The 22,099-nt window shown below is 42.4% G+C and overlaps 1 protein-coding gene across 2 annotated transcripts; it reads right to left on the minus strand.

The window, feature by feature from the left end:
• Nucleotides 1–1,384: 1,384 nt before the first annotated feature.
• On the minus strand, nucleotides 1,385–20,998 carry LOC106587719 (alpha-protein kinase 3). 2 transcript variants are annotated; one of them, XM_014176319.3, is made up of 16 exons: nucleotides 20,535–20,998; nucleotides 19,964–20,247; nucleotides 16,909–16,947; nucleotides 16,303–16,424; nucleotides 16,024–16,141; nucleotides 13,711–15,871; nucleotides 7,457–9,767; nucleotides 6,816–6,963; nucleotides 6,453–6,580; nucleotides 4,667–4,702; nucleotides 4,155–4,432; nucleotides 3,884–3,972; nucleotides 3,545–3,762; nucleotides 3,396–3,444; nucleotides 3,029–3,217; nucleotides 1,385–2,507 (listed from the first exon to the last, which is right to left on the minus strand). In XM_014176319.3, the coding sequence occupies exons 2-16, from the start codon at nucleotides 20,098–20,100 to the stop codon at nucleotides 2,384–2,386; spliced, it is 6,147 nt and encodes a 2,048-aa protein (XP_014031794.2). In that variant the 5' UTR covers nucleotides 20,101–20,247; nucleotides 20,535–20,998; the 3' UTR covers nucleotides 1,385–2,383. The 2 variants fall into 2 exon arrangements, with proteins under 2 accessions (XP_014031794.2, XP_045564629.1); XM_045708673.2 differs by lacking the exon at nucleotides 16,909–16,947.
• Nucleotides 20,999–22,099: the final 1,101 nt, after the last annotated feature.

Below are 22,099 nucleotides of genomic sequence, written 5' to 3' on the forward strand. Positions count from 1 at the left end.
TTGATTGGTCATCAACTGTTTGCCACTAGTGGTAGTAAATATTATTGTTGCCAAAAGTTTGCTGCAGATTCACCACTAGTGGCAAACATTTTCAAACTTCTGGCAACATTTTGTTGCACACTATTTAGTTTGCAGAAAATTTGCCACAAACTTGCGGGAAGTTTGCAGCAACAAATTCATTTTTGTAAGGGGTAGTTAGCTATCTTAGCCAACTAGCTTCTCTCGTATTGATGCAGTCAAGACAGGTACTACGTAATCATATTGGGAGATAAATAACCTAGCTATGAAAAGCTAGAAGTTAGTCTACTAGCACAAGTCAGCTCGGTTGGTTGCTGCCTCTCCCTCCCTCCTTGCTCCTGTTTCACTCACTCAAAGTACACACACTGCAAGGCCTCTCCTCCGCCTGGTCTCCTTTGCACTTAATCAGCTCTGATTAAAGTAGCTTAAAAATATATTTTTCTGCTACTTCCCTCACTCGGATCCGACCATGTCCTCAGGTCTATTCGGAGCGGGTCTCTGAATTGAAACATTTATTTATGCATATTACTCCGGGTGGGAAAGCCTGAAGTCTAATTTCGGATCGTGTCCAACTTTTTAGACCTCTACTTGAGGCCCAACCTAACAATCCCTGTCACAACAGACAATGCCAGAAACATTGTGAATGATTTCACAGAAACTGGACTTTGGCCACAAATAGAGTGCTTTTTAATTTAGCGTATTTTCCCAAATAAAAACAAATTAAAACTGCAGTAACTGTTGAAATCAATTTTTTCCGCTGTACTGAAACTGAACCGTAACCCCAAAACCGCAATATGATTCGAACCATGGGTTTGGTGAACCAAGACACCTTTACCCTCAACTACATCATTTGATCCGTAAAATGTACCGTCAGGATTCAAGCCTTTGGGGATCTTCATGTACAATTGAGCTAAGTGAGACGAAGAAGCAAAAGGTAAGTCACGGGCCTATACTGTCATTGTAATGAGGATCTATTAAGATACCTAAATATGAGCTCTTGTATAGCATGACATTACTTAAGTTATAGATAGGCTATGGATATATTGAATTAACCTTTAATAATGTGGTTGGGATCTGTTATAACACATTCATGAAATGCTTATAGATTATGGATATGTCGTCAAGGTAAATCATTACCCAAGTGGTACATTTCCTGCATTGCAGGAAAGTTCTCCTGCAACAGGGTAACCAAATTACAATCCTACATCTGTAATGTCAGATACTTATATGTCAGATTACAGCAAGTGACATAGCAGCTAGCCCACGTCATTATTTATGACTGAGATACATTACATGTCAAATGGTTTCCAAGGGTAGCACTCAAAATTCCTTGAGAAAAACACACCCTGGTCAATAAGAGGCTTAATTTCAATATATTTCATTTTAATTTACAGCCATTGCATCCAGTGAGCATTTTCTATGAATGTCATACACTGCAACATGAAAACGTAGGCACATTTACAGTATAAAAAGCACCACGTATTTATTCACAGTGTCATGGAATACAATATACGGTACATTCTTAGGGCATAGTTTTCTTAACAGAACTATTATCGTGAGCACAGTGCACCATTGAAGATAACCTTTAACTCCTCAACAATCCCTTTAAATGTATTTTCCCTAGATGTTCATGTTGTTGGGACCTGAATCGAGCTGGCGTGCTAACCTTGTGAATTACTACTCCGAATTATTACTAATATGCAATAGGAATCCAGGTAGTCTACCCTGTATAATGTGAAAGCTTTAGCATAAAATTTTATGTGATCTACTTAATAAATGAAGAATGTATTCATTAGTGAAATTAATGTGTAATTTAATAATTTGAAGGACATACTAGTGTAGTCATTCATTTCATTGTCTCCGATTCTGGCAACAGAGGCGACATGCCCATTAAAACTGAGGTGGCATTTCATTGTTTATTTTAACACAGAATTCATTAAAAGATGTGGATGAAGCCTCTGTCATTTCTGGAAACATTCAAGTTCTTCCTTCACCTGGCCTTCTCTTTCTCCTTCTGATCTCATCTTTCTTTTGGGACCCAGGGCTCTGTGTCTGTCTGTCTGTCTGTCTGTCTGTCTGTCTGTCTGTCTGTCTGTCTGTCTGTCTGTCTGTCTGTCTGTCTGTCTGTCTGTCTGTCTGTCTGTCTGTCTGTCTGTCTGTCTGTCTGTCTGTCTGTCTGTCTGTCTGTCTGTCTGTCACAGCTTGGAGGAAGGGTCACCAGCCTTTCATCCCAGACCGGCTCCCAGCTCCCCGAAAGCTCTGTAGGTGGGAGGACAAGTCTGGCAGTAATTCCATATCTGGTTCAGTATTTATTGTCTTTATTGAGAAAAGCAGTTGCTTGCTTTCTACGGCCGATGAAGCCATTCTAACTTCGGACAACATTGGGGACATCAATGGCCTTGTGCTTGGCGGTAGCTTTGCTGTCCTCTGGCTGTGCTGGCTTTCTGATCAGCCGGGGGCTTCCTGTGGCCTTCCTGGAGGGCTGGGGACTGAATAGAATAAGTACCTTATTAATCAATTTGGCTAGCACAGAAATTCGACTTCTAGCTTTTTAATAACACCCCTAGACACACACGTTGAGAGGTTACAGGGTCCGCCACAGCGCAGCACCCTTGGATGGAGAGGATTTGGGGGTTAAAGGAAAACTCCATCCTAAAACTATCTTTTGGTATTTGTTTCATTAGTCCGTTGTCTATATTGTCCCAAAATGTTTTGCATGTCAGCAATCAAGTTTTCAAGATATGTAACTTTCAAAATACAGAAATCTTGCCTGAATGATGCATTTTGCATCCTCTGATGCTGCGTTTGTATCATATGGTGCAACATGCATTATTCGGGACAGATTTCTGTATTCTGAACGTTACACATCTTGAAAACTTGATTGCTGACATGCAAAACATTTTGGGACAATATCAACAAAAGACTAATGAAACAAATACCAAACAATAGTTTTTGGGTGGAGTTGTCCTTTAAGTGCTTTGCTGAAGGGCACAATGGCAGTGGTTCATACCTGGAGGAGCCGCCCATCTTGCGGTGGAGCAGGGGGCTCCTGGAGCCCTTGGGTTTGGCTGGGGTCTGCAGGGAGTCCTGTGTCTTCAGGGACCTCAGGCTGAGGAGGCCGCAGTAGGAGTTACACTGGTGCTGAGAGACAAACTGCTCAAACACATTGGGGTTCTCTGTGATCGTGAGACTTTGGTACCTGGAATAATAACAACAGTTTCAATGTTACAGATGAGTAAAGGAACAGTTTGTTGACAGAGCTTCGTGCCAGAGTTTGTTATTACAGTATTGTAATTGTAAATGGTCTATGTAGTCATGAATATCTCTAGAACACGATGTTCAGAAAATACAACAGAATAAATTATAGGCCTACCAACCCTTTCGATTTGATGGAAATTCCAACATTTGTGATCTTGAAGTCAACACCTGCAGCACAATCACAATTACAGTTAATTTCACCTGTTCTGTTATTCAGCCAAAGCATTGTCCTGCTAGAGTTAGTCATCCGAGACGATGGACACTGTACCTTCCATCCGAGTGAGCAGCAGGTTTCCATTGGTCCACTGGAGGATCCAGTGCTGCAGAGCACAACACTTCAGTGCCGCCTCTGAGCCAGTTCTCATGACCAGCCGGCCTGTAGCGTCCATCAGACAGTACCTCAGATAGACCCCCTTCAGGTCAGACTCCACTGTAGCATGGGGAATGCTGTTGGCAGGCCGATACATAAGGTGGACTGGGATCACTCTGTGTAACCAAGAACATACACACACTGTGGTATGACAGAAGACTAAACAAAGTAGTGAAATAATATGAAAAAACATTGTTTTTATGTGTAAGTTTGTATCATTTTGATGATCTCACTCACTCCAGCGCTTCTCCAAAGGTTCCTATCACCCTACATTCCGCAGCAAAGATCTTGCAGTATTCACGAGCGATGTTCTGAATTCTACATTCCTTTTAGAAAGAAGATTGCATTCATGATCAGACAGAAAAACTTTAATTGGGTTAGGGATCAGAGCTTTGATTAAATGTTTTTGTGATTCCTTTCATAACATCAATAATATCATTACATTGGCCCAATTTCCATTGATTCTCTTTAAACATTTACTTTATGTAAAATAAGTAAAACCCTTCACCTGTTGAGTGATTGCCAGGTTCCTCTCGACGAGGTTGCTCTCCTCCTTGGCTCCGTAGTAGGCGATGGGGCTCTTCACCTTGATGTAACATGTGGTCCCAGACTCAAACACTGGCTCCAGCCCATAGATGACCTTCACTCTGCAGGCCTTGTGGGAGCAGCCCTCTCCTATATGGGCCTCCTCCATCATGATACGCCCAAAGAACTTACTTCCCCAGACGCCAGAGTCAGCCAGGCCCTTGGTGAACAGTAGTGGACTCATCTCTATCTCCTCTCCCACTGTAGAGAGGAAAGATAGTAACATCATCAACTATAATGCACTGGAAGTGGTATTATGAGGCTGCATCGTGAGCCACCTGATCCTGCAAGCTTACATGAATGGCTAGTTGAACGGCACTAACCATTCATGTAAGCTTGGGGATCAGGTGCCTCGCAAGGCAAATGATGGGGTGTGACTGGACAGTATTGAACACCAATTAAATCCTAACAAATAATAGACAAATGTAATCTTACCTTCTTGATCCTCACGCAGAAACATGCCAGAGAGTACTGCAAAAAAGACAGAGTACAAAGAATAAGAGCTTGCGAGATGCTAAGTATTTATATTTTATTTTATTTATTTATTTCACCTTTATTTAACCAGGTAGGCAAGTTGAGAACAAGTTCTCATTTACAATTGCGACCTGGCCAAGATAAAGCAAAGCAGTTCGACAACATACAAAAACACAGAGTTACACATGGAGTAAAACAACATACAATCAATGATACAGTAGAAAAATAAGACTATATACAATGTGTGCAAATTATGTGAGATAAGGGAGGTAAAGGCAAAAAAGGCCATGGTGGCAGAGTAAATAAAGTATAGCAAGTAAAACACTGGAATGGTAGATTTGTTATTTGAAGAAAGTTCAAAGTTAAAATATAAATAATATGGTGCAAAGGAGCAAAATAAATAAAATAGATAAATACAGTAGGGAAGGGGTAGTAGTTTGGGCTAAATTATAGATGGGCTATGTACAGGTGCAGTGATCTGTGAGCTGCTCTGACAGCTGGTGCTTAGAGCTAGTGAGGGAGATAAGTGTTTCCAGTTTCAGAGATTTTTGTAGTTCGTTCCAGTCATTGGCAGCAGAGAACTGGAAGGAGAGACGACCAAAGGAGGAGTTGGCTTTAGGGGTGACCAGAGAGATATACCTGCTGGAGCGCGTGCTACAGGTGGGTGCTGCTATGGTGACCAGTGAGCGGAGATAAGGGGGGACTTTACCTAGCAGGGTCTTGTAGATGACCTGGAGTCAATGTGTTTGGCGACGATTATGAAGCGAAGGCCAGCCAACGAGAGCGTACAGGTCGCAGTGGTGGGTAGTATATGGGGCTTTGGTGACAAAACGGATGGCACTGTGATAGACTGCATCCAGCTTGTTGAGTAGGGTATTGGAGGCTATTTTGTAAATGACATCGCCGAAGTCGAGGATTGGTAGGATGGTCAGTTTTACGAGGGTATGTTTAGCAGCATGAGTGAAGGATGCTTTGTTTTGCGAAATAGGAAGCCAATTCTAGATTTAACTTTGGATTGGAGATATTTGATGTGAGTCTGGAAGGAGAGTTTACAGTCTAACCAGACACCCAGGTATTTGTAGTTGTCCACAAATTCTAAGACAGAACCGTCCAGAGAAGTGACGCTGGATGGGCGGGCAGGTGCAGGCAGCGATCGGTTCCTGCTACTAGTCACTTTTCAGCCCAGTTTATGTATATCCACCATTCACGCCTACACTGACTTTCTTGCACACTCACACACCCACACTAACACCCACACACACTCATATACACACACTCACCACCACGCACACACCCACCCTCCACTTATACAGCTGCCATATTGTTTACTATTATTATTAAACCTGCTACCAGTCACTTTCTCCTGATCCCTGCCTACATGTACATATCAACCTTAACTACTCCAGTATTCCTACACATTGTAAATGTGGTACTGGCATTGACCCTGTATATAACTTACATTCTTCTATTTCTTTTGCTTCCTCTCTTATTTCTTCAGTTTTTTGTTATACTATTTTGACATTGAATACTGCACTGTTGGGAAGGGCTTGCAAGTTTAGCATTTCACTGTACTTGTGCATGTGACAAATAAAACTTGAACGATATAGGAGATTAAACACGCCAGAGAGAACTGCAAAAAATAGATTCTAGTCAACAGAATGAAAGATAAGAGATATAAAGATATAGGAGATAACGTGTTGAAACAAGTCAAACTTCAGAGATTGAACTGAGACACTAGTGTACATACTGTCAACACTCAGTAGGAAGTCTGTTGTGTCTGTCCCGTATTCATTAGTTATGGTGCAGCCATAAACTCCACAGTCTCTGCTGGATGTCTGGACAATAGCCAACGCTACCTGAGTCTCATCTCCTGCACTGGGAAATACACAGGAGTCAGGGATGCAGAACAGCAAAATAAACAGAGTTTCAGAAAGATCTAACTATAGAATTTCTCAGCCACATGGTGTCTCTACAACCCCTTTACATTGTTGCCATCAGGAAAACCGTCTTTGATCGTGATTATTTTATTGTTGAATCCCTTTTATGAACACTATTTTCCAAATTTTGGCTACAGCATTTCACATCAAGGCAGCCTGTATGGAGGACTCACCTTCTTTTAACCTCAGCGATCTCCACCTCATCCCTGATCCACTTAATTGTGGAGTCACTAAGAACGTTGAAGAACTGGCACCACAGTTTCAGATGTCCTGCCGCATCTGAGAAGGGCTCTCCTCTAATCTTCCTGATGACCTGAGGAGCTAGAGAGAGAGGGGGGGAGATAAAGAGAGGAGGGGAGAGAGAGAGATTAGTGCCAGTAAGAGAGGGACTCCCAACAGACAGGCACAACTAGGTAAAGATAAACACTTTCTTATGTTTCAGCTTCCTAACTTTAAGTAATATGGATACTATTTCAGTTAAGCCTCCATTTAATCCCACCTGGCAAGTAGCTGGCCCCATAGAAACAGAATGAATAGAACAAGCATCCCCAGTCAAATTGGCAGGTTTAGAGGGTGCAAGCCAGTTCTATTAATTCTATATCTATAACTGACGCTCCATCTCGTGACAGTGTCAAAGCAAACAGAGGAAGCACGAAGGCTTTCAATAGCACTCCCTACTGGAGCTTAGCCAAAGAAACTACACTGACTCCAATGGTTAATTTAATTGAATAAGACTAGCTACTCTCTAAAAGTATGCCAACATCAGCCACCCCTTTCTTTTACACTAAGCTGTCATATCTTGAAAGGAGTTTACCTTTGAATGGGTTATGCTTGTCCTTCTCAGCTGGTTTCTCCTCAGTCTTGGTAGTGTCGGTTGTCTCCAGGGCAGGTTCCTGGCTCTGTTTGAGGGTCTCTGGTGTTGGAGCCAGCTTCCTCCTACTGAGCAGTGGGGAGCGTCTCTCTGTTGGAGGGGTGCGCTGGCCATTGGGGGGCTGCAGCAGGGGCGACCTGCGGGACAGACCAGGGGACATGGGAGAGGAGGACTCTGGGGATAGCCTGGAGCTCATCCGGAGGACCTCCTCTCTCTGGGGGCTCTGGGTGTCAGTGGGTGAAGCAACAGCTTCAGGGTCCTCTCCTTTGGGTTTCGGGATTAAGATTTTGCGTCTAGCGCCGGAGGCCAGCTCCTGTGGGGTGGCTGAGGGCATGGGGGACACACTGTCTGATCCCTTCAGCAGGCCAGTACTGCTTTCAGTGACTGAGACAGATGTTGAAGAGTCTGGCTTTGAATATTCCTCAACTTTCACCTCCTTGGATGGAGAGCTTTTGCTATCCAACGGAATGGTGGGAACAGATACTGACCCTTGTGTCTCACTACTTGGGGAACCCTTGGTATCAAACTTTCGTACAGTCTGAGGAGCAGGCTGAGGAACATCAGGTTTGCATGCTTCACTCCGACCTAAAATCATACCAGTATCTGGTGAAGAGTCTCTCCGTTTTTCACTGACAGGTTGCAATGTCGGGGTTGCAACGTTGTTTGTAAATCCTGTATTTTTTGTAGAAAAACTTTGGTTCTCAGTGGCACTAGGAAGTGAACTAGATTCTGTTGAATGCTCCGAAGTGGGAGAAGCACACCTTTTGTCTCTGCCATGTTGACTGCTGAACACTGGAGGCAGTGAGTGTGAAGAATCCATCCCTTTGATTGTATTTTCTAGTGTTTGTTGTTTCTCTGCAGTGAAGGTAACAGATGAGATGGATGTAGGAGGAACTGTAATGTCCAAGGACTTCTGCTCTGGAGTAACAAGAGAAGACTCCTTTTGACCATCCTTATTCGCAGCCAGACTAATATCAGCATTATGATCCAAAAGATGCTCCTGGTCTGTATCCATGACACTTTCAATGTCCGTTACTATACATACAGGAGGATTACTGTTCTCCAAAGTGCCATCCATGTCAACAATAGAGATAGGAGGAATTACAAAAGCTTTAGGTGAGGCTTCAGTCATAGGACTAACTATGGGGGACTCAACTCGTTCTGGTTCAGAGGTATTAAATCTATATTGTGCATTTGAAGCTGAAATAGAACCGACAGACGTATCGGTTTCCTTCTTACAAGTGTCTTTCTCAGGTTCCTGCCTGTATTCTGTCTCATCCATCCTCAACTCTGGACTTTGCATTCTCACATCCTGTATGTCAGTTGATGGGGGACATTTAGGTTGTTGGTCTGTGTTTAGACTTTGTACAAGGGGCATTGAAATGGTAGCTACTGAAATAGGTGCCACTGAAATGGGTGCATCTGAAATGGGTGGCACTGGACTTACTGCTGTAGGGGCACTTTTCTCCATTTGTGACCTTAAAAGCTCGGCAATAGACATTACTTTGGCTACAGGTGTTGGGGCTTTTGTTTGTGGCTCTGAGATGTTTGTGTTTGGGACACTTGTTGTTGTGCCAACCGTCTGTGATGTATCTGGAATAATAGGCTGAAAGCGGGGTTTTAGAGAAAGATCTTGGCATTCTGCTATCTTCAACAAAGGTATACTCTTCTCATCCCATACAGACACTGCTATACTTTCAACGGTTTTCTTTTCAGGTGCTTTCGTAAGTCTTTCAATTTCACCTTCCTGAACTTTGCTAACATCATAAACAGTTTCCATGTCAGCTCTTCTCTCATAACTGCCTCCCTGTGCATGTAACTCAGCCAAATTATTACCCTGTACTTCAACTTGTATTTCTGTCTCACCAACAGTTTTTATAGCTATCTCAACTTGGCCTTGCTGGCCTACTGAGGAAACAGTACACCCCAAGGTTTTCTCACTAACACCCGGGCTTTCCAGGGGTGACTTTAGTGGCTCTGTAAAAGGTAATGTATGGCTCTCATTTGATCCCCTGGAATGATCCTGTGTGCCCTGCGTCATTTTGTCAGAGGCCGATTGGCTCGGAGGATTGTGCAAAGTAGGAGACCGTTTGTTGGCATTTGCTGTGACTTCTCTGTCCGATGATGATGGAGAACGTTGTCGTGGCGAAGGTGATTGTCCGTCCAGCTTTCTCCGGATGGTTAGTATTACAGGTTCTTGCCCGACAGGTGTTCCATTCCACTCTCTCTCTGTCTGTCTGTGGTTCTGTGTAACCTTGAGGCACAATACAAGCAGAGACAGATTTCCATTCTGTAAATACTTTGCTGCAGTCATATCCATGACACATAAACACACATCATTGTTATATACACATCAAAAACCAGGGTGTAGCTTAAAAGCGTTATCTTATGAACAAGTCACACAAGAGACTGCTGTAAGTGTTAAAGACTACATCCACAATGTGCAAAGCTCTGTCGCCTGCAGATGTGTTTTACTAGTAAAAAAAAAAAATCAGTATGTATTTATAAGTATTCATACAGAGGCCCATTATCAGCAACCATCACTCCTGTGTTCCAATGGCACGTTGTGATAGCTAATCCAAGTTTATCATTTTAAAAGGCTAATTGATCATTAGAAAACCCTTTTGCAATTATGTTAGCACAGCTGAAAACTGTTGGTCTGATTAAATAAGCAATAAAACTGGCCTTCTTCAGACTAGTTGAGTATCTGGAGCATCTGCATTTGTGGGTTCGATTACAGGCTCAAAATGGCCAGAAGCAAAGAACCTTCTTCTGAAACATGTCAGTCTCTTGTTCTGAGAAATGAAGGCTATTCCATGCGAGAAATTGCCAAGAAACTGAAGATCTCATACAACGCTGTGTACTACTCCCTTCACAGAACAGTGCAAACTGGCTCTAACCAGAATAGAAAGAGGAGTGGGGGGCACCGGTGCACAACTGAGCAAGAGGACAATTACATTAGAGTGTCTAGTTTGAGAAACAGACACCTCACAAGTCCTCAATTGGCAACTTCATTAAATAGTACCCGCAAAACACCAGTCTCAACGTCAACAGTGAAGAGGAGACTACGGGATGCTGGCCTTCTAGGCAGAGTTCCTCTGTCCAGTGGCTGTGTTCTTTTGCCCATCTTAATCTTTTATTTTTATTGGCCAGTCTGAGATATGAGTTTTTCTTTGCAACTTTGCCTAGAAGACCAGCATCCCGGAGTGACCCCAAACTTTTGAACGGTAGTGTATATATATGGACACCCCTTCAAATTAGCGGATTTGACTATTTTAGCCACACCCGTGGCTGACAGGTGTATAAAATTGAGCACACCGCCATGCAATCTCCATAGACAAACATTGGCAGTAGAATGACCTTACTGAAGAGCTCAATGACTTTCAACATGGAACCGTCATTGGATGCCACCTTTTCAACAAGTCAGTTCGTCAAATTTGTGCCCTGCTAGAGATGCTCAGGTCAACTGTAAGTGTTGTTACTGTGAAGTGGAAACGTCTAGAAGCAACAGCGGCTCAGCCTTGAAGTGGTAGGCCACACAAGCTCACAGAACGGGAACACCGAGTGCTGAAGCGTGTAGCGCGTAAAAATTGTCTGTCCTCGGTTGTAACACTCACTACCGAGTTCCAAACTCTCTCTGGGAGCAACGTCAGCACAATAACTGTTCGTCAGGAACTTTCTGAAATGGGTTTCCATGGCCGAGCAGCCGCACACAAGCCTAAGATCACCATGCACAATGCCAAGCGCCGGCAGGAGTGGTGTAAAGCTCGCTGTCATTGGACACAGGAGCAGTGGAAACGCGTTCTCTGAAGTGATGAATCATGCTTCACCATCTGGCAGCTTCACCATCTGGCAAATCTAGGTTTGGCGGATGCTAGGAGAACGCTACCTTTCTGAATGCTTAGTGCCAACTGTAAAGTTTGGTGGAGGAGGAATAATGGTCTGGGGCTGTTTTTCATGGTTCGGGCTAGGCCCCTTAGTTCCAGTGAATGGAAATCTTAATGTTACAGCATAGATTGACATTCTAGATTCTGCGCTTCCAACTTTGTGGCAACAGTTTGGGGAAGGCCCTTTCCTGTTTCAGCATGACAATACCCCGTGCACAAAGCGAGGTCCATACAGAAATGGTTTGTAGAGATCGGTGTGGAGAACTTGACTGGCCTGCACAGAGCCCTGACCTCAACCCCATCGAACACCTTTGGGATGAATTGGAACGCCGACAGCGAGCCAGCCCTAATCACCAAAGACAGGTGCCTGATCGCACTAATGCTCTTGTAGATTAATGGACGCAAGTCCCCACAGCAATATTCCAACATCTAGTGGAAAGCTTTCCCAGAAGAGTGGAGGCTGTTATAGCAGCAAAGGGTGGACCAAATCCATATTAATGCCCATGATTTTGGAATGAGATGTTCGACAAGCAGGTGTCCACATACTTTTGGTCATGTAATGTATCTAACGAATTAATCTTGTTTTCAATTTGGAGCTCTTGTGTTAAGTACTGAGTGCTCAGACATATTTACTAACTGGAACTTGGTCAATGGATGAAGCAATCCTGTTTCCCAGTTATAACTCTGTTACTATCTCACAAACTGTTCTTGACTTGACAGCTATGGCTTGTAGTCAAATCACTATAATTCAGACAGGTTCAACCCCTCAGATAGAAAGATTTGAATACTGTCTAATAGTGCTACTGGTGGTGTAGCGTTGTTAAGCTGCACTCATTTGATTATGATATGATTATTACTTCACTTAATAGGTGCTTTGATGAGCCATAGAGATGAACAATACCCTCACAAACACAGTGCAGTCCCACAGTACAGGACGAGGTAGTCTAATGTTTCGACCAGGTGCAGAGTGCATGTGGATCTGTTGTGAGATTGACTCCTGGTCTGAGCTCATGTTCCTTTAGTCTTAGATAAACATAACAGTAAGAGATATGTAACTCATTTGAAATAAGCACCAGATCTAATTGGTCAGCTGAAATTAGCACCAGAGGGATTGGCTCCGGTGTGACTTATGTGTCACTCCATCAGGGAATGAGATAAGTCCAGAGTTACTGAAAGGACCATTCACATTGCGTCTACTTTGATTTCAATATCACAGAACTAAAATATGGTGTTGTGTGAAATAATAGAGCATTCCCTTTGAGGAATCAACTGACAAATTATATTGAAATGGGGAGTACATGAACATTTACAATGACAAGTACAGAAGGGAGAGTATGGTCTTAGGTTCATATTGTACAAAAATCTATTGTAGGCCTACTTTGGTTTCATTGAAACAAGAAAGTGCTTTATAACCTGTCTCTCTCTCTCTCACAGTGTTCACAGTGGAGTGTATGACAGTGGACTAAGCACAGACAGACATTGAACATGGAATATTTTTAGGTTTAGTGAGGAGACAATGTAATGTGGATCATTCAAATGGGTGCTTTGGTGGAACAGAGAGGACAGAATTCCTTCTCAGCACTATTTTCACAGTACTTTGTTTCCATACCTTCCTTTTCTTGGGTTCAGTAGAGGATGCAGTGTTTCAAAAAGCCCAAATAGTATGATATCATAAATGTCTTCTTTGGAGAGAAAAAATAATCAATGACTAAAATGATTTCCAACTTTTTGGATGAGAGACAAAAAACGACATCATCTTCCTCTCTGTTTGCATGGCTGCGACCAACAGCATAACTAAAAGACGAGGATAACAGTGCAGCTCAACTCTCAAGGATAGCAAAAATATTACCCATCATGCTCTCTGCCTCTATGTCTGGACCAATCCAAAACCTTTTAAGGCATCATTGCTGTACCATCTGTTCCATTGTGCTTTTCACTCTCATACCAAGTGTTTTCCACCACCAAGACCATTCACAGTCACCTTAAAGCCCCACACTGTCAAACAAGCTAAGATTGTTGACCTCCCAAAATCCTTATTGCACAAATCATAAGCACAACAGAAGCCTTGAGGTACTCTGTGATTTCTATATTCATGTTTTCAGCCATTCGATATGTAGCAGTGGTAATATACCTGCTGTCCGTGCCATCACATGCATCATTACACATACGTCTTATCACACAGAGAGGGGCATACTTGTAAAGTCTAATAATAGCACTGTGGGTGCTTGTGTTACTGATCTGATCTGGCTGGTGAGTTTTGGAAACGTTAGGCGCTCCATGAGCTCATAGGGACAGGGCAGAGACACTCACCTCCCCATCCAGCTGCGCAGGCAGCCGAGACAAAGACACATTCTTTAGGCACGTGCTTGTTTCATCCACAGACAGCTGATCTCCTGACTGTTCACACAGACGCTGAGGCAAGGCAGAGACCGCCTCGCTGCTCTTACAGGTTGATGTTAGTACTGACTCCACTGATTCCCCAGCAACTTCAACTGCAGTTCCAGTTCCATGGATGGAATAAGTATCTGAGTTTAGCACCTCAAGCACTGATGCTGAATCCTTCCCCGGGCATTCGATTTGACCTTTTAGGGGAGTAGTGGTGCTGTTTAGGTGTTCCAGGACAGAAGGCTTATTGTCTGTTACGTTGTTTTGATGGGTTTTAATGTCCTCTGGTGTGTTGCTCAACTCCTGTGGAGTTGTTACTGGTGTGACAGAGGAACTTGGTTGTGGTTGTAGATTCGGGGAAGGACTTGGTTGACGTGGTTGTGGTTGTAATTTCATTGAAGGACTTGGTTGACGTGGTTGTGGTTGTAATTTCATTGAAGGACTTGGTTGACGTGGTTGTGGTTGTAGTTTCGCAGAAGGACTCTGTTGTGGTTGTGGTTTCGCATAAGGACTTGCTTGGAGTTTCTCTGAAGGACTTGGTTGACGTATTTGTGGTTGTAGTTTCCCAGAAGGAGGATCTGGTTGTGATTGTGGTGTTACTGAGGGACCTGGTTGTAGTTTTACTGAAGGACTTGATTGACGTGGTTGTAGGTTCCCAGAAGGAGGATCTGGTTGTGGTTGTGGTGTTACTGAGGGACCTGGTTGTAGTTTTACTGAAGGACTTGATTGACGTGGTTGTGGTTGTAGGTTCCCAGAAGGAGGATCTGGTTGTGGTTGTGGTGTTACTGAGGGACCTAGTTGTGATTTTACTGAAGGGCTTGATTCACGTGGTTGTGGTTGTAGTTTCGCAGAAGGAGGATTTGGTTGTGGCTGTGGTTTTGCTGAAGGGCTTGGTTGTGGTTGTGACGTCACAGAATGAGGACTTGGTTGACGTGGTTGTGGTTGTGATTTCGCTGAAGGAGGACTTAGTTGTGGTTTTATTTTAGCTGAAGGACTTGGTTGTGGTTTTATTTTAGCTGAAGGACTTGGTTGTGGTTTTAGTTTAGCTGAAGGACATGATTGTGATGAGGTGACAGGAGGAACTGTACTCTGACTCCCCATAATATTGTTATTTTCAACCTTTTGGGTCACCTGAGCCACTCCAGCATTCTGACTCTTATTCCCTGAGATGGTTTCCCCTGTAGAGAGGTGCCCAGTAGAAGTAGACAGGATGCTAGGCTCTCCGTTGTGTGGTGGGGTTTGTACAGGTACTTTCTCCTTCACTTGGACCTTCACTTCTTCCATTACTGACACTGTGTTGTTCAGTGGGGCTCTCTCAGACTGATTCATGTATTTTCCACTCTCTGTCTTTGAGGCTGAAGTTTCAACAGCACTCTCTACTTCCAGGGCCTCTTCTGATGACCCCAGTGAGGGTGAGGACTCAACCAGACAGCATGTCACACTGACCTCTCCTTCTTCACTCATCACTCTCTCCTCAGGCTTCTTCCCTGCTTGGCTATCAGCCGTCATCCCACTATCCTCTCCATTGGAGATCTTTATCTTCTTCTTGGCCAGTGATGCTTTTGGTGTGTGTGGAGCAAAAGACTTCTGCACTGAATCGTAAACATACGTCTGGCCTTTGTTGCTGCTATTTTCTGTAATGGCTGCCTGTCCATTGACATTCGAAGACCCAGCCCTGTTAGTTTCCCGTTTTTCTTCTCCCACCACAGGTGTGTCCTGTAGCCTAGCCTCTGCCTCCCCAGCATGAGCCTGAGTGCTCTCCTCAACCACTTCATCCTCCATAAAGCTGGGGGCACTGAGGCTGGGGTCCATGGAGGACCGTCGCTTCCTCTGGGACCGGTCTGGACTGATGGTCCTCAGTGTCTCCTGCCGACTACCAGGAGACCCGTGGTTCTCCTTGTGCCACGGCTTGGGCTCCTCCAGCTCTCTGCGTTTGTTTTCGGCCTTCAGTTTGATCTTGGCGAAGTACTGCTGGTGGATCTTGTATTCACTCATTGTCCCCACTTCAAGAACTCCAGAGCAGGACACAATGCCTTTGTTGTTCCTGGCTGACGCCTGGTAGATGGCTGCATCCTCCATAGTGCAACTGTAAAGAAAACAAATTATAGATACTTGTATTATACAGTTGCTGCACAATTTTTAAAATAATATGTGTGCATCAATACAAACCAAACTGACATCAATATGATAACGTTTAACATCTTCAATACAAATTACAATTATGATCTTGATACATACTTGTAAATGTGCAGTGAATGGTTTTGTCCATTGCGGGAAATGTTGTATTTAGGTAGTCCACAGTATCTGTCCAATTGTAAATCATCTTTATACCATGTCACTTCTGGAGCGGGGTGACCTGAAGACAAATAGAAACAGAGAAACAGTTATAGAGACTACATTTCGCACTTACTGTAACATCTTCAGATAGATAATAGTGGTTAGCAAGTACAACAACAATGTATGTAAGCTGTTACAAACAACGTATTGCGCCCACTCACACACCAGAGAAGAGTTTACCTGACACCTCACAGGTGAACTTGATGCTACAGGTTTCAGATACGGCTCTTGACTTTAATGTCGTCTCAAAGGTTGGCTGGGTCTCCTCCGTTAAATGTGCCATAACACAATGTAGTGTGCTCCTGCATAACACACTTAGTTACGTTTTCAAATGTAAAGAAATGTCTCTCACCTGGGCCAAAGCTATTTTCTAAATATGTAATCTTCTATGCAGGCAATGGAAGATAGCCAAAATATATGGAATATAAAATGCAATAGTTTGTAAAATATATAAAGACATTTTTATCAACACATTCAACCCTACATACTGTAAGGTAATGTGATTCCATATCCTAGTGATTTGATTTCCATGGATTGTCTTGCTTTCCTTAAGAATTGCAGAGGTCAAAATGGGTGTTATGTAGTTTGTGATGCAATATCTGGTGCAATCCAATATCACTATAATCAAATATCAGCCAACATATTTCACCAAGCACACATTGTTCCATCTTTCATCCTCAATGTCTTGACAGTGAGGCAACATAAGCCAGGCTAAAGAAAAGCTAAAAGATAGCAAGTGCAGGTGTTAGTTGAAATGAATTTCATGAAACAAATACATGACAGTACCTTGATGGCCTGTATTGAGAATAGCTGTGACTGGAGTAGCTATGCAGAGAGGAAGCAAATAGAAGCAGCTTATCAGGCACAATGTATAGGCGTTCTGGCATGAATGAAGATGGACTAAGAAGTGTTCTTACATAAACTATCACCAATTGTCATGCTTTTAATTGGTTTTCAAATGCCCTTAATTGGTTATTACATTTAATTGGTTATCAAATTGGTTATCAAATTCCCATCTTTTAATCCATATGAAATTAATTTTACAGTAATGAGACATACAGTTGAAGTCGGAAGTTTACATACACTTAGGTTGGAGTCATTAAAACTCATTTTTCAACCACTCCACAAATTTCTTGTTAACAAACTATGGTTTTGGCAAGTCGGTTAGGACATCTACTTTGTGCATGACGCAAGTAATTTTTCCAACAATTGATTACAGACTATTACAGATTATTTCACTCATTATTCACTGTATCACAATTCCAGTGGGTCAGAAGTTTATACACACTAAGTTGAATGTGCCTTTAAACAGCTTGGGAAATTCCAGAAAATGATGTCATGGCTTTAGAAGCTTTTGATAGGCTAATTGACATCATTTGAGTCAATTGAGGTGTACCTGTGGATGTATTTTAAGGCCTACCTTCAAACTCAGTGCCTCTTTACTTGACATCATGGGAAAATCAAAAGAAATGAGCCAAGACCTCAGAAAATAAATTGTAGACCTCCACAAGTCTGGTTCATCCTTGGGAGCAATTTCCAAACCCCTGAAGGTACCACGTTCATCTGTACAAACAATAGTACGCAAGTATAAACACCATGGGACCACGCAGCTGTCATTCCGCTCAGGAAGGAGACGCATTCTGTTTCCTAGAGATGAACGTACTTTGGTGAGAAAAGTGAAAATCAATCCCAGAACAACAGCAAAGGACCTTGTGAAGATACTGGAGGAAACAGGTACACAAGTATCTATATCCACAGTAAAACATGTCCTATATCGACATAACCTGAAAGGCCGCTCAGCAAGGAAGAAGCCGCTGCTCCAAAACCGCCATAAAAAAAGACTACGGTTTCCAACTGCACATGGGGACAAAGATTGTACGTTTTGGAGAAATGTCCTCTGGTCTGATGAAACAAAAATAGAACTGTTTGGTCATAATGACCATCACTATGTTTGGAGGAAAAAGGGGGATGCTTGCAAGCTGAAGAACACCATCACAACCGTGAAGCCTGAGGGTGGCAGCATCATGTTGTGGGGGTGCTTTGCTGCAGGAGGGACTGGTGCACTTCACAAAATAGATGGCATCATGAGGACGGGAAATTATGTGGATATATTGAAGCAACATCTCAAGACATCAGTCAGGAAGTTAAAGCTTAGTCGCAAATGGGTCTTCCAAATGGACAATGACCCCAAGCATACTTCCAAAGTTGTGGCAAAATGGCTTAAGGACAACAAAGTCAAGGTATTGGAGTGGCCATCTCAAAGCCCTGACCTCAAACCTATAGACAATTTGTGGGTAGAACTGAAAAAGTGTGTGCGAGCAAGGAGGCCAACAAACCTGACTCAGTTACACCAGATCTGTCAGGGGATATGGGCCAACAATCACCCAACTTATTGTGGGAAGGTTGTGGAAGGCTACCCAAAACGTTTGACCCAAGTTAAACAATTTAAAGGCAATGCTACCAAATACTAATTGAGTGTATGTCAATTTCTGACCGACTGGGAATGTGATGGAAAAAATTAAAGCTGAACTAAATCATTCTCTCTACTATTATTCTGACATTTCACATTCTTAAAATTAAGTTGTGATCCTAACTGACCTAAGACAGAGAATTTTTACTAGGATTAAATGTCAGGAATTGTGAAAAACAGTTTAAATGTATTTGGCTAAGGTGTATGTAAACTTCTGACTTCAACTGTACATGACTCTATATGACTATAGTGCTTTCAATACAAAATGCAGGTATTGAAGGCTCATTATTGAGTGATGTTAGTGCCAACAAAAACTGCATTTGTATTCAGAAATGTATTTTGAATGGAAAATGATTGAATTCAGATTCCATTTCTGTTGGAACTACTATCACTCCATACACCATAGCGTGCAACATTTTAATTGGTGGATATCATGCCTGTAATCATGGCCATAAACAGAGTGTTTAAGTGTAGATTTAGTCACTCTGTCTGTTGTTATCATCTATTTCAGTCTCTCGGCCAGATCATTAAGATAGGGTGCTGCTAAGGCCATGGTTTATTTGATATTTTATTTTGACTGACTATTGCCTAGTGTCTACAGTGAAACAAAATCAAACCACTGACAGTGGAAAAACACTAAGTGACGTCAGCAAGTACTACATGACGATACTATCTGTACCATTAATATTTTCAGAATTATAATTAAGAATACATGTTTTCACTTGACTTGATAGTTATGCAGCACGCACTTGGCCATAAGTAGACATACCCAGTAGTAGGAAGATTGGATTTTCATAAACGTTTCTTCTATTTGTAGGATGCATTTTGGAAGACGGTTTGCCTTTACACAGGCTCATGCAGTGAGATGCAGTTTATTTATAAAGAGCTGAGAGCTGACCTTCATGGTCATAGCTTTTTATGAGCCGGTAGTGAGTGTTGCCTATCAGCTGGCCATTCAAACAGTCCTAAATGCAGTAAACGACACCATGGAAACCAACAATGACTTTGATATGTGGTTGACTCATCCAGTTACCTTAAGATGAATGCACTATAAGTGGCTCTGGATGAGTGTGTCTGCTAAATGACTCAAATGTAAATGTTATGTAAATATAACTAACACAACTATCTATAACTAACTAACACACTGAGAAATCATTTCAATCCAAGCCATCCAATCATTTTCATTTAAAAGGGCATTATAAATTCAATGATTATTGTTTTATTATTAAGACCTCATAATGCAATTATGCTGAATCAATGGTTAAACTTCACTTCAAAAGGAGAGGGATGTGGTAATAAACATATTCTAACTTTCTTTTTGCTTGTTGAGGTACAGTAATAGTTCCTGTGTTGAGCTGAGGGGTTGTGTACCTGTTTTCAGGCCTGACATCAGAGAGATAGCTGCGGCTGCTGGCTCTGCTACTCCCTATGACATCATCTCCATTGTGGGAGCTGAACCTCCCGTCCCCCGCAGAGTAGGAGCGTGTCATCAGCCTCCTGGAACTCATTCTCCAACAGATAGAGTTTCTCTTTCAAACTTAAATTCCCAGGCGAAACTTCCTCAGAGAAGGCAGCAGATGATGATGTACACCCACCAAACAAATGAGGTTTTCTGTGGCTGTAATCTGTTATGGTCTAAATCTGGGCGATAGCAGCTGAAAGAGAGATAAAGATGACAATAAGTTATTTTTAATAACAAGATACGAAATCAAGATGATGCCCTTTTTTGGTAAATATTTATGAGCTTGAAAACATGTTTTAAAAAAAGCAAACACTTCTATTGTCTTCATCAATTGTAGTGTAATGCCTTATACTATAGAGACTGATATCAGCAACAGAGATGTTTGTTCAAAGTATGTTGTTATGTTCAGTTGGTAACACATCCATTATATCATCATTCATGGACCAGCTATCTTCCATCAGATCTCTGAGGTAAACTCACCATTCATAGCTTTCCTTTTGTCTCTTTGTATAAGGACCCACCACTCTCTCCGGCTCAAGGCACTGTGCAATTTCCAATCAAACATGAGCATGCGTACCCTGCCAAACCTATTTATAGCAGGCCTACAAATAGGCACAAGAGCACATCACATTTTCCAAAACTAGCCTTCGAACCATTTTAAGTACAATACCCCACCACCACAAGGAAAACTCCATTTGGGACAGAATGCGTAGAAAAGAGTTTTGATGATATCCGTTCCAGCATTGTGGAGGAGATAAATCCATATGGAACAATGCTTAGTCAGAAGCCACAAGGCCATCTAAGAGTTGGTTGTCCTCCAAATGTTACGAATTGGGTTAAGCAAGTTAGGCCACCACAAGTTTGTGACTTGGTTACCATTGGAAAACGTGCCCTCTAAAACAGCAGAGGGTCTTTCATGTGGCCCAATGGGTGACTGCGCTTTTTCTTCTCTTAAACAGCGTGCATGCTTAGTGCTTGATACAGCCTGTGGTGCTAAAGTATCATATGACCCTGTCAATCAGAATGATGACACCAGCCTTAAAAGTCAATTTAAAAGAGCTGTAAATTCAGGCATCCAGTCCCATCGCTCCCACTTTCCAAACATAAAAGTGTTTGGTTACACTGACTGACCTTCCACAGCAACAAGCTTGTTGATCCTGCATATGACACATACTGGACAAATGTGAGTCTAAATTCAATAGAACGTTTTGCTGTGGTTACTTCTCAGTGATATGTTTATGCTACTGATATAACATGTAAACAAGAGTTTTTCACAGAATTGCCGTGCACGTTGTGGATGTGAGTTTCATCATCTGTTGTGCTGCTGTTTGGTTAAGCTGTGATGACACTGTTCGACCACCCTGGTCCTTGCCTGTGCTCTCATTGTGTTGTGACTGACACTGTTCTGTCAGACCCCCAGAGGAAAAGCAATAGGAATAGAACAGCCTTATATAGTCCCTTCAAGGTCTATGGGTGTGGGTGGTACATTGCCATTTGCTCATCCAACTGACGGAGCACAATGAAAATACACATAATATCATACATTTTGCGCAAAAAGTACAAATAAAAAAATCACATTTGGCCATCAGTGTCCCCTCCAAAAATGTGGTGCATGATGCCTCATTTGTGTGGTTCTAGGTCATTAGTGAGTCAATGAATGGACAACAAATTCAAAACAAAATCAGAATAACTAAAGAAGGACATTACACTTTTCACCTTAACTTGCATTCTCTCCAGCATACCGACAACTCAACATGCATCTCAGTGCACTAGGGATTAGGGAACGTAACTGGCACCATCACTATGAATTCCCACATTTTTGAGTGACTGACACTTAAATCAAGTTCAAACATACCAATCAAAATTCCTCCCATGTTACTCTGCATAGACAGTCATCAGGTTACACATGCATACGCGCCTCCTGCGCTGCTATTTTAAATGACTATTTTTTTATTTTCCATTGCTGTGTCTCAGTAAATTCCAGGCCCTGTCTTTTACATGGCAGGTTGATGCAGTGTGTCTCTGCTTATTATCAAGCTAAATTA

The sequence above is a fragment of the Salmo salar genome, chromosome 26 (genome assembly GCF_965601325.2).
Source record: "Salmo salar chromosome 26, fSalSal1, whole genome shotgun sequence".
In the NCBI taxonomy this organism is placed as follows: Eukaryota; Metazoa; Chordata; class Actinopteri; order Salmoniformes; family Salmonidae; genus Salmo; species Salmo salar.